Source organism: Chlamydotis macqueenii, chromosome 12 (assembly GCF_036417535.1).
Source record: "Chlamydotis macqueenii isolate bChlMac1 chromosome 12, bChlMac1.mat, whole genome shotgun sequence".
Lineage (NCBI taxonomy): Eukaryota > Metazoa > Chordata > Aves > Otidiformes > Otididae > Chlamydotis > Chlamydotis macqueenii.
The window spans coordinates 13,063,475-13,079,273 of NC_141567.1; the positions used below are offsets into that span (position 1 = coordinate 13,063,475).

The window sequence follows — 15,799 nt, forward strand, 5'->3', positions numbered from 1 at the left end:
GGGCGGGGCGGGAAGAGCTCGCGGGCGTGGGGCCGCGCCCCGCCCGGTGCAGGCCCGGACGCTGAGGGAGCCGGGCGCGGGGCGGGGGGACCATGATGGCGGCGCGCCGTGAGGGGCGGGCAGGAGCCCCAGGGGTGGCCGCGGCTGTGCGAGAGGTGCCCCGTCAGTTTCCGGCCTTGGCTACCCGCCGCTGCCTCCCTCCGAAGCGGGCAGCGGGCCCTGCCGTGGCTGAGGCGGCACCGGCCGCGCCGGAAGGTGGAGCTGAAACACAGCGCTAAGGGGGCCTCGGGCCCTGGGGGGTTGCTCCCCGCGGCCTGCCCGTCACGGACCCCCCCCCGCCCCCCGAGGGAGCACTGCCCGGGGCCGGGGGTGCGGGAGCTCTTTTTTCGGTCAGCATCCCAGAAGGCAGGCATGTAAGGGTGGGTTTCGAAAGAAAGCGGGGATAATTTGTAGATGCTTTTGGAAAATACTATTTAAGCGTGGGTGGGAACATCTAGAGAGCGGTCTTGGCCGAGAGGCTCCCGGAGGAGCTGTCTCTGAGGCCCAGAGAAGTACCCAGAGAAGTGATTCTGTTAACAAAGTTCCTCCTTTGTCAGGCACAGGCTGTGTCCCAGCTCTGCTCTGAAACACCGTAAGATGCCGTCTGGTCCGTACACACTGCTGCAGGACTGTGTGGCTGGGATGGAACTGGGCATTCACCGGCAAAGCAATGAACACGTGAAAGAAGCGTGCCAGATAACTTCCATAGATCTCTCGTACTACAAGGGAAAATGTCCATCTTACCCAGTCTTTTTTACCTGATCTGTTAGGATAAGCCTTTCCAAATTTGCGTAGTGAAATCTTCAGTCAATTGCAGCAAGATATATTCAGATAGTCTTTACTGTATTTTTAACAGAATTTTTTTCTCTCACCTTCTCCTGTGAAAAAGCATAGTGCCACTTATATATGTGAGTCAATCGTCTTGCTAAGGACAGCAGACCAAGATGATACTGTATCTGTGTAGTTCTGGATGCTTAATTCCATTTTAGAAACCCATGCATACCTTTTTCAGTTACACATTTTTCTGAAACAGAATAACTTGACATTTGCTGATTTTTATTTCAGTTCAAAGATTTTTTTTTTTTTTCTGGAAATAGTGGTGAAGAAGCTGAAGCAATCCCTTCTGAGCTATATGTTCCCAAAGAAAAAGTATCCTCCATCTCCAACATATGTCTGGTCATAAAATCATGCTGAAGCTCAAAGCTATAAATTGATTTATTATCAGAAAAAAAAAACAAGTAGGAACAAACTGAGGTCAATACTTTTACAAGTATTAAAAGTTGACATGTTCTTGAAGGTAAGGTGAAAGATTTGGATTGGTATTTTTTAAGGTTCATTTTACGAAATGAATTGGTTAAGACAATCTTGGTTAAGAATTGCATATGTAAAGACATCATATTATCTTCCAGAAACTAGAAAACCTTGTAAGCTTTGCTAACCAAAAACATAAGTTGAGTAAGTGTAGGAAAAGCTGTCAGAGCTGATGGAACTTGAATAAATGCTCAAATCTCAATAGCTTTGACTTTTTATTGTATTTTTATTGATTCTAGGATCTTAAGTCCTTCTCTTTGCTTTAGGTGGTGTACAAATAAATGCTGTATCTAAAATGACTTGTGGAGTACAAACCCTCAGGCTTGTTCGTGATTAATTTCTCATACTGTTGATCGCATTGAAATCGAGAGGACTATTCATCATGTACACATACGTGCAAAATACATGACATTGTCAGGTGATTATAGATACATCTAATGCATTGCGTACAGATCACCAGTTATTCTTTTCCAGTATTTTTTTTCTTTTAAGCACTAGAATATTTAGTATATCATTTAGCATAATATGAGATACAGTAGAAAAAGCAAATCCATAAAAGTAAGGAATGTCTACCAAGTAGGCATAAACTTGGCAAGGTGGGTTGTCGGGTTGTTTGGTTTTTTCCTGCTTTCATCTGCTTTCAGTTTTTGTCAGCTAGATGAAAAATCTTGAAGTGTAGTTATAAAACAGCTGTAAAAATAGCACTGAAAGACTGCATTTCAGATATTTCTCTAGGCTCTGTATCAACTGCACTCACCACAATGAAGAACGTTCTAATTGCCATTCCTGTAAGTTCTGCTTGGCATCTGACAGGGCAAGTGGTATTCTTTCTGGCTCATGAATCATCACTGGAAATAAATAGTTCTAGAATAGAAAATGGGTTGATTGTGGGTGAGCCAAAATAGAATCTAAAACAGGAGAGCCGATGCTCTTCACCATACTGTCCCTACGCTGGGAAGAGGAGTGTGTAGTAGTAGATGATGTAAATGATGCCAAATGAAAACAGAGGTGTAGCGAGAAACAAAGGCAGCACTTTTACCCAGTGATTTTCCTATGATGATTAAACATGTTTTGTCATAATTGGCAGAGATGATGTATGATTTGTCAAGCTTCCAGTGCACTAGCAAGGAATACTGGGCCAAATGTGCAAAACCAGAGCATGGCATTGCAGGTGTGCTCTGTGCTTGCCAGTTCCAGCGAGTGTCTGCCAGTGCATTGCCTCTATGGAAGTCTTCATGAACGGGGAAATGGTTTGTGTTTGAAGTTTTAGGCTTGGCTTTCCTGGCATATTTTTTTTTTTTTTGCTTGCAGTGTCAAGAACTAGAGTGGCTACTGTGGTCATACTCTCTTTTGATGATGGCAGGTTTTGAATTCTTTTTTCTCCCCACTATCAGTCCTACCCCCTACAGAGTCTTTCTGTATCATTCTTGTTAGAGAGGCTTGGCAGAGCAGGAGGCGATTTAGCGCTAAGGAAATAACAAACCATATGGAATTGGGAAATAGTAAAGAAAAGATTTCACATAAATAGAAACATTTAACACATAAACAGAAGCATACTGTGTAAAATAAACAGATTTGAACACAATTGGACATATTGTACACAAAAAGGCATATGCAGACAAATAGAAATAGGTGCATTTTTAACCAGCAACTTCTTCGCACTGTTGTCACCAATTAGAGTTCCTTTTCTGATCTCACTGCTTTGCAGCTATTTTGATTTCAGCATGTTTAAAATACATTTGCTGCTTTTGTATTGTACGGTGACTTTTGTCTGAACGACTAAATGTGTAGAGTCCTATAAATGGATGTGTGATCACAGTGCATTGCAGGAAATATTCAAGTGGTACAGAAGTAAATATCAGGAAGGATAAATGTAGAGAAAGTACACAGTTTTTAAACATTGAGAACATTAGATAGGCAATGAAATTTTGAATGGATACAAAACTGGGATGGAATGTCAAGCCACACCAAAGTAAGAATTGATCTTTTTGTTTTTCTATATCAGTAATATTCTGTAGTTTTGAAATTCCTGTTGGTGTGTATATACATACATGCTAAAGATGGCAGGGTAAGAGGTTACTCTATGCTTTCTTGTGGAAGGTGCCTGTCTTCTGTGCTTCTAAAGTGAGAAAAGGTTCTGTTCAGTATAATAATTTCCCTTGTAGATTACCAGGCAATGTGTAAATAAGGCTGTTTTGTTCTTACATGCAACTATGCTCGAAAGGTTTTTATCCAAAATTTCCTAACTCTGGTACAGCTCCAAGAACAGGAGACCAACTATAGATAAGGATTCTGGGGTCTCAGTGTATTTCTGAAAGTTATTTTCATTGCTCTGGATCTGTGGATCACAGACAGATTACTTTATAGAAGTGAGTCTGATGTAAACTACAGCATCAAATTTTATCACTATTTAATCTAAATTATATGGAAAGGCTTGAGTAGTAAATACAGTGGTTGCTAACAGGGGAAAAAATGCAATTTTTTTTTAGTGCTTGTGGTCCAATTAATTTTCATTCTCCTGCTTTTTTGGTGTGTGTTCTTCCCAGCTTACACTATAATAGTGTTATACATTGAAAAGAGAGTGCACAGTTCCACTGTGCCCCTGATTTTCAGTTATAAAAGCACTCTTCATCTCTTCAAATAGAGTGCTCAGCCATTTTTTAGCAGTTCACAAGTACTGAGACTTCCAACGTTGAAGTGTTTTCAGCTGACCCCTGCATGTCTGCATTTATGACTACAAAATGATGAGGTCTTTTTTGAAGGCTCTGTGATTTTTCTGCTATTTTGGAAGCAGATCCTATCATTCTGAAAAGAGCTACAGCGGTGATCCTTTGTTCTGCCATAAAGCGTCAAAAATGTCTTCCATGGATCCCTAGGGATTTGTTGCTGTTCTGTGTCTGCAAGGGCTAGATACTAATTTATGAAAATGTTCAGAATTAGCTTACATGCCTATTGTCATGCTTTTTTTTTTAAATTGCAAAGTTACTGCTTTTTTAAATTCTTAACTTTAAAGAGCAAGATGTGCTATAATTAAGCTTTTGATGTCCTCTCTTTGTAGTAAAAAGCATCACTGATGACTGTGCCTTTACTGTGTAATTCAGCGCCGCGGAAAGGGCTTCAACAGACGTCAGTGAGTCACAGGCCTCCTCTGCCGGGCCGAATTTCACCGTTACAGCTCAAAAAGCGGGTGCGACCCAGCCCTCCTGAGGGCTGCAGACCAGAGCTTTACCCGTCGGTGTGCTGGGGGGTGGCCGAGCAGGTCGGATTTTCCCGGGGCTCGGGGTCCACCCTCTCCGGTGCATCCCCGGCGCAAAGCCCCCCCACCTCTATCCGCGCTCCCTCTCCCCCGGGAGCAGCGGGCAGGGTTGCGGCTGCCGGGGCCGCGGGGCGCGCATGCTCCGCCGGCCGCGGCCCTCCCCCGTCTCCTCCCCCCTGCCCGGGGCCGGCGGCGGGGCCGCTCTCGACCATTTCTGAGGGCGCGGGGCCGCCTCGTACCCAGCTCCGCTCTGCGGCTTCAGCACCGCGGTGCTGGACAGCGCCCGCCGGGCCGGGGCCGCGCAGTGACCGGGACCGCGCAGGGGCCGGGGTCGCGCAGGAGGGAGCCCAGCGGGCAGCGGTCCCCTCCCGGGGCCAGGCTCGCCCCCCCGGGGGGCTGGGCAGCAGCAGGATGTTTCTCAAGCTGGCGGTCGTGCTGCAGGTGCTGTCGCTGCTGGCAAGCCGTGTGCACGGCTTCCCGAAACCCGCGGGCAAAGGTAGGCGCCCTCCTTAACGCATTTGCTCCGTTTTCTCTCAGGTGGGGGAAGTTTTGCAGGGTATAGATGAAGTAAAAACTTCCCGTCCACTTGGCTAAAAGCAATCAGATCCTAGGGAAAAGATATTCCTGGCTCAAGACGCCGGATCACTGAACTTGCAATTTAACATTGAAGTGGAGAGATAGGTGCTGGCAGAGGGAAAAGCCCTGAACGTTTTCAGTCTTTGCCCAGCAGTGTTTGCATCCATTCTGCAGCAGTTTCTGCACAAGCCTCTCTATCTCACTCCCTGTCTCCCCTGGTATCCTAGATCTAAGAGATTTTTAATCTCTTGGTTGTGCTAATCCGATTACTGCTATTTTAGTCAATCTCTTACAGAATGTTTTTCCTCAATTTGGTTGAGTTTTCTCGTCAGATAGGGGCTACTGAGTCTGTATCTGTATTTCTATTTCATCTTTTACAGATCCTTTCCCTCTGCCCCAAACAATCATGCTTTGTTTAAATGTTTGACTTTTTGTTGTGTTCTCATTCTTCTAGGAACACTGAATTTTTTTGACAAGAGCTACCAGTTGGCCTCATATTTAAGACACGTTGTTTTATTGGAGAAAGCTATGATTTAAGAGAAATTGTGCTTTCTCTTTGTAGTTGCATGCATCGTATAACTGAGTATGTGTGTGTGTGTTTCTTCTAGATAAAGCTGTACACAACAGACAGTTAAGTGTAGAAAGACCTTTGGAGGAACAGGTAAGTGAAATAAAAAATATTTACAATAGGTTTTGGTTTTGATATTCTCATAATATTTTGAGCCTTCAGGTGCCAGATTAACGAATATCTTAACGGCTTGAGAAATGTGTTAGAAATAATTTGTCAGTAAATACACACAAGATTAAGTACAAAATAGAGTTTCAATAATTTTTAAGAACTAGCATACAGAGTTTCACTGTCCAGCATTCCAAAAGCAGATCATTAGCTCCACCAGCTCACAAGTCTCTAACCCCTTTGTATTGACATCCTACGGGAATATAGCGGGAGCTCAGATTGAAGAAGGAAAGTGTAAGTGGCATCTATCTTAAAATTGAAAGTCTATAGCAGCTTCTCGTAATGTCTGATTCTGATGAGGATGTGGTGATACTGACAAAAAGTCCCAAGCACTTAATCATGTTCTGCTCACTAAGGCAAACTTCTTACTAAGAGTGAATATCAAGCATTAAGGCTTTTTCTGGTATTGTTAAATTAAGAGGTCCCACATTTTAGTGTATTTATTCCTTCTGCTTGTTTGTTCTTTTGTCTGTTTGTTTTATTTTTGTATATCAGATTGCTGAAGCTGAGGCAGACAAGAATAGGAAAACAGTTCCCACAGGTAAAATATCTTTCCTGGTTTTATAGCCATATTCATAACGGTATTCAAAGAGGTAAAAGATTTCATGTCTTGTGTGCATTGATATATTTACAGATAATAAGCCAGAGTTCAGGAATTATTCCTTTATTGATGACCTAAACCTGCTCAAATCAGTAGCAGAAAGAGAGAGGAATGAAAAGGAGAGGGAGTCAATTAGAAGCTCTTTGTATGAACAGCAACTGGCCGTTGATGATGCAGACTCCACCAAGAACCGCAGGCTTGTGGATGACTATGACTCCACTAAAAGTGGACTGGATTATAAATTCCAAGGTATTCTGTAATAATTTTCAGTGACTTTTAGGTTAGACTTGTCCTGCAAACTGATTGCAATCATGAATGTTGTACTCACTGCTAAACATGAGCTCTATTTGTGCAGTGCAGTTTCAATTACTTCCGTTGTAGAAACTTGTATTACAATTAGATTTTGAAACACAATACAAAAAAGAATTGCTGTTGATTTTCACAGTCTTTTTTCCTCTTTCTGAGGAAAATCCAACTGCCTAATTTACATTATGTTTTTTAGCAATTTAGATTTGATGGAAGGAAAATGAGAGATATTTTAAAAGGAAAATGTATTTATTCTGGTTTGAAAGAGATAAAATCACAAATATTATTTCCAAATGTTATGTGCAATGTTAGATAATTCTCCTCATCACAAAGCTAAAAGAAGTTACTGAAGGCCAAATAATTCTCGCCTTTGCTACAGAAGTAGTTAATTGACTTGTAGTTTAAGTGAGTCCTCTGAGAGTTGTAAGCAGCATTTAGCTCAGGATATTTTTAATTATATTAAAGTATGCTGATCACAGACCAAAGCTTACTAGTCATATTCACTTTCCCATTGGTCATGATGATATTATTTGCCATAAGTAATGATTACATAATTAAAATTTCATTTACTGAAATCCAAATAAGAAGATAGCACGTTTTTTGTCACGATCTGTTTTGATCTAAGTGGCCATACAATGAAACTAGATTCCAGGAAGAAGCATATAACCAGATATGTGAGCAGTGTTTTCTCATTCTTACAAATTTTTCTATGAACAGGAGAGTATGCTCCTGACATTCATCGCTGCTCTTTCAAAAAAGCCAGTCAGAAAGACTTTTTCAGATGTAGAAAATGGACATGAAAAGAACTTTTCATTGGGATTGATGTAATGGATTCCAAAATGTGTGTCAAAGTATATTCCTCATGTGTCTAAAAAGTGCAGCTTTGTTCTCAAGAGAAAAAGATTGGGCAGATATTTTTCACAGGATGTCTAATCCAAATGAGTTAGGACAGTCAGCACACAGTTAAACTGTAATCCTTTTAGATGATCCAGATGGCCTCCATCAATTAGATGGCACTCCTTTGACTGCTGAAGACATTGTTCAAAAAATTGCTGCAAGAATTTATGAGGAAAATGATAGAGGAGTGTTCGACAAGATCGTTTCAAAACTTCTAAACCTGGGGCTAGTAAGTATCTTGTTAATACTTCATGTAGCTGTTTTGTGGGTTGGTTTAATGCTCTTTTAAATCACAATTTGTGTGAACACTGTGTCCAGCTAATAATGCTGACTTGAGTGAAAATGAATGGGATTCAGGCTCCAGACAAGCCTCTGGACTCATTTGGGTACCTTGGTTCTGCAGTAACATTGCTGTTCCTGTGATGGCTTTGAAACAAAATAGCCCAAACTGCAGAATGTTTCTGGTGTCGAGAAAACATTCACTGATTGTACTCCTCCCATGTTCACTCTCATTTTTCCTGTAATTTCTCTTCTGATTCTCACTGAGTTCTTTTGTATTGTAAATTTCTTTTGGATGTTTGTGGAGAAAGGTCTAAGCTCCTTCCTCTCCACCTACTAATTATTGTCATCAGCAGACATATAATGACGCTGGTTAATTGAGGATACATTTCTCATTGTTACTGATTTTTAGCATGATTGGGTTTGTCTCTGACCTCTGTATGTCTCAATGGTTTTAGCCATTGCAATATGAGATCCTTATATTTTAAAATACTAATCTTAGCTTTTCTGTGCTAGACTTTACAATTAGCTATCGCATGCTAAATCCCACTGATTACAATGGGAGCTGTGGGAGAGCTGCATGGTAGAGTTCTTGTTCGAGTGACATCTCTTACAAAGCTGTCTGATCAGAGAAAAGTCTGACGATGCCATAGAAAGCTGTTTGCTTTTCCCCTTTCTATGTTACTGCATTCTGTTGTAGTGATTCAATTGTAATATGTATGTTGCAGATAGATATTTGTATCTATACACACATATATATACGCGTATAGGCATATTGCACTTGCAACTCCATCTCTCAAGCTGGAGTGCATTGTGTTAAGCAAGCCCTGTAAGGGTTTGATTTCCCATTGGAGGCTGTATGTGTGGGTGTATGTCTGTATATACACATTTCTATAAATATAGACATATGTATGTCTGTATGTATACATGTATACACACTCAGCAGTGATGGTATTACACCTAGTTTGGCTGTGCTCAGCTTTGAAGCAAACGTATTTGAAGCAACCTATTTATAAAGCTCAGGTTTCACACTGACATTTAATCTAGGAAAACTACATTATTCTCTAAGTACTCTGCACAAATATTTTAACAGATCACGGAGAGTCAGGCCTATACCCTGGAAGATGAAGTGGCAGAGGTTTTACAACAGCTAATTGCAAATGAAGCAAAGGATCGTGAGAAGGAGTCTGAAGATTTTGACTACCCTCCAAGCAGAGCAGACAGTGATACAAAAGAAAAGCAACAGGAAAGAACGGTAATGTCTTAGCTAATCATTTTGACTCACTTGCCAGACGGCACATGTAGACCAATACACGGCTTTGCTTTAGGGAATAATTAGTTCAATCTGGAAACTAAAGATGTTCTTAAAGAAATTGCATCAGATTGAAAAATGAATCATGAGTTACTTTGAAGTTTAAGCCAGATCCCAAATTGAAATAACTTTGACAAAATAGCACAGTCTTCACCTAGTAATAAGGAAAATGTTGGGGTAAGATTATGATGCTATTTATTGCTCTGTTAACTCCATCACCAAAAGCAATGTGCTTATAGATTTATTTTTTTTATGTCTTTTGTGGAGACACCAAACAAAACTGATCGGGATAGTTTCAATAACGGAGAAACTGATGATACACTGGATAACACGTGGCCATCATCTAATATCTTGGAAAGAAGAAATGAGCTGCCTTCTGAAGATAATTTTGAAGACCTCCAATATTTTCCAAACTTTTATGCACTATTAAAAAGTCTTAACTCAGGTGAGTTCATCATGTCTTTACAGGAGCATTTGGGGGAAAAAAATAGAAAATTAAGGTTTTCGCTGTTTCCTGCTACTCCTTTCCCTTCCCTTCCCTTCCCCACAGCTTCCCTAGTTGCAAGAGACCATAACAGAAATGATGCATAACAGAAACTAATTTGATTGGTAAGTGTGGCAAAACATTAGGAGCCACAGCACTCAGAACTGCAAACTGTGACCTGGCTAGCCCTTCCCATCTTGTGCGGTATGATTCAGGAGTCCTGAATTCTCTTCATTCCTGTAACGGCATGAAAAACTGGCAAATGGTTTTCTCCAGAGATCATTCCAGTAACATCTGTGTCTTCTAAGCCAACAGAGATACGTGTAAGCCACAGTAGAATCCTCACAGTGATGGTACCAGTAAATGAGTCTGAGCCTCCCAGCCTTTTCACAAACCACAGATTTGCTGTTTATTGCAGTGAAAGCTCTGCATGTCTCTTCCTATTCCGGTGCTAGACATCATTGCCTTCCAGTTATTACAGGCAAGATTGTGGCACCTCGCCACAGCCCCTTTGTCAGCATGCTCTACCACACACCCACTCTCACTGTCTGCAGCCAGCATATCTTCTGCTCTCTCCAGCACAGTCAGCAACAATTTATTCTGTAGATTCCATGTCCTGCAGGAGCTTTAATCTTGCTTCAAACTGTCCCCATATACACCTGAGTGGAGAGCTAGAAAGAAAAATCTCAGGCATATTTTGCTCAAGCCCAATCTACAACTGTCATATTCTTCTTGCTGTTCTTTTAGTTTTCCCATGGTAGTTTTGCATGTAGTTCTCCTTTTTCTACTCACAAAGCAGAAAAGCATGGTGGGTTTAACAGGTCATCAAGCAAATAGGACCAGATCCCACTGGCTGCACATCTCTGCCTTGTCTCCTGCTTTATGCTGTTCACCTGCTGGCTTGTATCAAGCTGGAGGAGAGAGGATTCAATTGCATCCTACAGATGTGTGTTAAATTGCAGGCAGCAATAAAAAAACCTGTTCAGCAGCTCTCCAAAGGGACTGGCCCTCAGCCAAGGCTGGGAGTGTGTTTCTAGCTGTCCTTGTCTGACAGTGCGCCTGGCTCTGTTGGGTCCTTCAGTGACAACCTGGGGTGCGGGAGTTTCATGCTGCTGATGCAGAAATAGCAGTATTTATTCAGCAGATAAACACAGCGGAAAAAAAAAAAGAAAGCTAAGAAGCAGTGATCGTGAAGATAGTCAGATTTGTATGGACAAGAAAGATGGATTTTTATAATGAAAAATCGTTATTCATATCCTATTCTGGAGTCACGATCCTCCCAGCCATGTACTATTGTTTTCCCAGTACCTGAGTTACGGTCTTATGGACAGTAACAATCTAGTTTGAGACACTTTATATTTTTGTCGTTGAACTTATGGACTTGTAGCAGAAAAGATCTCTGAGCTATCTTCCTCATACAGAGCCAGACTGGACTACTAAGTAGACCAAGGTTCACAGACAAGTGAAAGAAAAAGACAGAGACTGTAGATCTCTAGACTCTGCCTAGATCTGCCCTCTGACTAGCAATTTGAACTCTTGTCAAGTCACTTCATCTCAGCATGCTTACTGTTCTTATCTGTGGAATGGAATGAATATCATTTGCCTTCTATAACATAGACCTTCAAGACAAAACCTATAAAGAAGAAACAAATCTCGAAGTTTTAAAGTATATCCAGCTGCACTTTGCAAGAACAGTTTAAAGGGAAACATATAGGAGTTCTCTTTGCTAAGCCAGCACAGCATTTTCTCTTTAGTGAGAAGGTCATTTTTTATGCATGAAGTTTGTGCAGATTTTGCAGAACTGAGTTTTTTCAAGTTGCCTGAAGTCTTTGACTAATTTTACTTCATCCCATAACACAGAGACAGAGGCAAAAGAGAAAGAGACCTTGATAACTATCATGAAAACCCTGATTGATTTTGTGAAGATGATGGTTAAATATGGAACAATCACACCAGAAGAAGGAGTTTCCTATCTGGGTGAGCGTGCATACTTTATGCAACAGTGTTATTAATGCGATGCTCTTCCTCTACCAACAGTGATAATTATATTGTCATCTTCCTTGCTCTTATGAATCCAGTTTCAGACTTGTTCATCCAAAATGTTAAAGCTGTTATTTCTAAATGACTGATCATTCATTACAGCAGTGTTGAATTCCATACTGCTTTAACATTTCCATCTAATGAAGGAAAGGTTATTTATCAGATATGTATTTAGAGGATTATTCCACTTTCACACTTGTGAAGCGCACTTGATTTCAATGGCTTTATGTTAGAGGAACATTAGCGTTGTGCTCAGTTATCTTGAGGTGGATCAGGTACCTGCATTTTCCAAAAAGAATCCAGCAATTCAGCCCCTTTACTCAGTCATCTGTAAGTAGCCAGAGCAGACAGGACCTAGTGCTGTTGTTTTCTACCAAGTAAAACTCCGTCCATCTGTGGAAAGTGTTACATCTTGGCACAGGAGTAGCTTCTGAAGCAGTCTTTCCTGGATCCATTTTAGTCTGTGGTTGTGCAGATTTTGTAAAATTGTTACCATTTCCTGAAGAGGGATTTTGGAATGGCCTGGTTTGGGGTTTTTTTTTTTGTTTGGTTTTTTTTTTTGTTTGTTTAGTTTTGTTTTCTCATGCACCTCTTCTGACTTTTAGAAGCTTTTTTGTATTAACTGTTGATGGCCTTTCCAGTTAAACAGGCAGAGCTACAGAAGGACTTACCTGCATAAGCTCTGCACAACCCTTGCATTTTTTCTGAAGTATTCCTGGTCTGGGTTAGCCTGAAAAAAATTTGTTTACATCAGGGCAATTTCTCAGGTTAATAAATCAGCCTGTCACAGAGACAGGACTGGCAATGTTCTTTCATGACTTCTGCTGGCTTGTTTGATATGGGCGGTCCCAGATACGTGATTGATGGATGCAGCTGTAACTGTACAGACTGATTATCTACTGCTTGGCTACAAAACATCCAGTGGATCAGGATTCACATTCAGTGCATGATTGCACCTCCTCTCTAAAGAATTCATTATATCTCTGACCAAGATTATCCCTTTATTTTCTGTGAGAAGTCCTTGAATTTTGGAATATTTGGGCAACTTGTGCTACAGTTCAGCTCTTTATTTCTCTGGCTGCCTGTACATTTAAAGAAAGATGCACATAAAGAACTGATTGATTACAAGCACAGGGGTTTCAATGTCCTTCTAGAAATGAAGATAATATGACTTGAGCAGATATTGCCCTCACTGATAGTGTCGTGCCAAAACCTAATAGGCTAAATTCATCCCTGACACAAGACCACTCAGATAATGGAATTACACTAGGGATGCATTTTTCGTGCTAAAATTCAGGGCAGTTGTTCACATTGGCTTTACTTCGAGTAAATAAATACTGTAACCCTGGAAACAAATTGCCATGATGACATCGTACAGAGGGCAGGGATTAGGTTAAGAGTTTCGGAGGTCTGATTTAGTCTGGATTTAAAGTAAGGCTATCAGCCGATGTATCCAGACTCTGCCTTGTAAATGAGTGATTTATGCAGAGATGGATTTTATACTCCATCAAAGCAACTTACTGTAGTGGAAAAAGCTTTTTCATAGGTCTCAAGTTGCTTCTGTGGTATTCTTTTTTTAGACTTGCTGTCGAGAAATGACTTTAAAGTTGACCTTCATTTATTGAGCTAATACTCATGAACAGCAAGTACAGGAGAATCTTAGCTTCTTGCAGTATCCGTAAGATCCATAAGCATGGCAGCAGTTTTATTGCCTCCTTTATTCAACTAAAAGTTATGGTATAATATACCCAGTAATCCTTGAATAAGTACTGTGTTTCTTGTGCAGTTTGGGTTAGGGGATTGGTGCCCAGCTGTGTTTATTTATAGCAGATAAAGGCATTAGTATGAATGTCTGTCAGAGAGAAGAAACAATTTTAAAAATTGGCAGCTTCTAGTTGTTCCCTCAGTCAAAAATCGGTGACCTGATCCCTTGCTAGTTGGTGGAAAATACCTACTGTGTCTGTGCAGATAGATTATATCCTTTCTCTATGTTATTCCAGTAGGAAACTGCCCAAATTACTTTTTCCCACTCTCTGGCTGAAGCCTTGCATAAGCTATGTCCCTGAATTATACATTCAAAATAATAAATCATTTACTGAATCAAGTCACAAGCTTTTGTGCCTCTCACACGAACACAGAGGCAGTGAATTTGAATGCTTCTACCAGTAACAGCTGGTATGGGATTTGGAAACCACAGCATTATGTCGTCATCGTTGTATCCTACTCTGGGGAAAGTATCTTGCTGCAGCAGTGAATGATGTTATTAGGTTTAGCATTACGTTAAAAAGGATCTAGCTGCAGTGTGGGGCAAGAAAAACACACATGCAGACTCATACAAATGCAAGGAAGAGGAAGTTCATGTTTTAGCACAGATATTTTGTAATACATATTTAAAAGCTTTTTTTCTATCACTCTTTCCTTTCTTAACTATGAGCACTGTATATTGATGTACTGGGACCAAACTCTTCTGTGGAGTGAAAGCCTCATTATATGTTTCTAGCCTGTTCAAAGGCTTTCAGAAATCTTTCTAGAAAGACTATCTGCCCTCTGAAGATTGAAAGCTGCTTTAAAATCATTTTTGTAGTTAAAAGAATGGACAAATGTCATTGGTACAGAAAGCAGAAGGTAATCAATCATGTAACACGCGATCACAGTTACACAGGTGGCTTGTGAAGTAGATCCAACTGTGGTATCAACTTATCCACCTCTGCGCTGGTTCTCAGCATCCAGCAAGTGCTGCCCAAACAGCTGAACTCTCCTGCCTGCCCCAGCCTGCTAGAGGCACAGGCTGTTATCATGGACCAGGCTGGGTATTAGGAAGGACTTAAGACAGTTATTAAAACAATGACTGTGTTGGCAAGGGTGCAGTGACAGAGTGGAATGAAAGTTGGAATCCCTCCACATAATGACCAGCAGAAAGCAGCAAAAAGCTTTCAGAGAAGTTATGAATGGTTCAGCATAAAATATTTCATTATTCAGGGGATTCATACTGTTTCTGTTGCGTGAATAGCTGATACTGAGTTTTCCATGCAGAACTGAAAGGACTATATCCTTCATGGTAACGAGTGCTTCAAGGGAAACAGTGCTGTTCAAGCCAATAGTAAAATTCATTTTGATTTCAGCAGAGCAGAATACGGAATGCACTGCATAGATACTTGAACTGTTGGAATATTAGTTTGTGAATAATGTCTCACTTTCCTTCATTTTCCTTCTATCTGTTGAGTAGTGTCATGGTGGAGATTCGCTCTGACAGCTTTTCTATCAGAGCCATCTATCACAGACCAGATAAATATTAAGGAAAAGCTTCATCTGCACCACACAAAGAAGAGGAATTTTTTATGTGCTGAATGACTTTCCCTGCATATGCCAAGCTACCTAGCTAATTTAAAAATGAAAGCATGTCAGTCCACTGCCATCCTGGTAAAAGCTCTATTTATAGAAATTATGTTAAGTAAACTATAGTTTTGTAATACATTTATTTTAATACTGTTGTTGTCAGCTTAGAAGCAGAAACAAAAGGTTTCTGCCAGTTTATTCAGATACATTTGTAAATCATCTCCCACTAATAAGACCAAAATAATGACTGGTTTTTAGAACCATTCCAGGAAATATTTGTAATTAGAGCCCAGTGGACCATACAAAAACAGAGCTTTCAGAGATGACAGTCAAATTCTGAAGAGGCACCAGTGTGTATGTATGAATTCTTTTTACACAGTACATTGATTATATTCTCCTGCTGTACACTGCTTACAAGAGTACATTTGTAGCAAATTTATCCGTTGCCACCCCAACCAAATGAAAGTTGTGTTGTCCAATGAACCATTACCCTAGAAATGAAAATTAGTGGTCACACATTGTATTCTTGTGCGGAGTTCTCATTTATTGACTAGTACCTGTAGCACAAACTTTGCCATCTGTACTTCTCTGTCTCACAGATACACAGAAGCTTCACCGTGATACTG

The 15,799-nt window shown here is 40.7% G+C and overlaps 1 protein-coding gene and 1 long non-coding RNA gene across 3 annotated transcripts in view; both read left to right on the forward strand.

Moving 5' to 3' along the window:
- The first annotated feature begins 39 nt into the window (after nucleotides 1–39).
- Nucleotides 40–1,554, forward strand: LOC147599244 (uncharacterized). Its single transcript, XR_015259909.1, has 2 exons — nucleotides 40–419; nucleotides 597–1,554. It is a non-coding gene; the product is annotated as an uncharacterized LOC147599244 (long non-coding RNA).
- A 3,256-nt stretch (nucleotides 1,555–4,810) lies between these two features.
- Nucleotides 4,811–15,799, forward strand: part of SCG3 (secretogranin III) — a 28,589-nt gene continuing 17,600 nt past the window's right edge. The window contains exons 1-8 of one of the 2 annotated variants that reach the window (XM_010127391.2): nucleotides 4,811–5,102; nucleotides 5,791–5,843; nucleotides 6,414–6,459; nucleotides 6,553–6,768; nucleotides 7,809–7,951; nucleotides 9,095–9,256; nucleotides 9,581–9,758; nucleotides 11,658–11,774. In XM_010127391.2, coding sequence (XP_010125693.2) covers nucleotides 5,018–5,102; nucleotides 5,791–5,843; nucleotides 6,414–6,459; nucleotides 6,553–6,768; nucleotides 7,809–7,951; nucleotides 9,095–9,256; nucleotides 9,581–9,758; nucleotides 11,658–11,774 — 1,000 coding nt within the window. In that variant the 5' untranslated portion in view covers nucleotides 4,811–5,017. The remainder of the gene's footprint in view (nucleotides 5,103–5,790; nucleotides 5,844–6,413; nucleotides 6,460–6,552; nucleotides 6,769–7,808; nucleotides 7,952–9,094; nucleotides 9,257–9,580; nucleotides 9,759–11,657; nucleotides 11,775–15,799) is intronic. The other variant, XM_010127399.2, reaches the window with a different exon arrangement.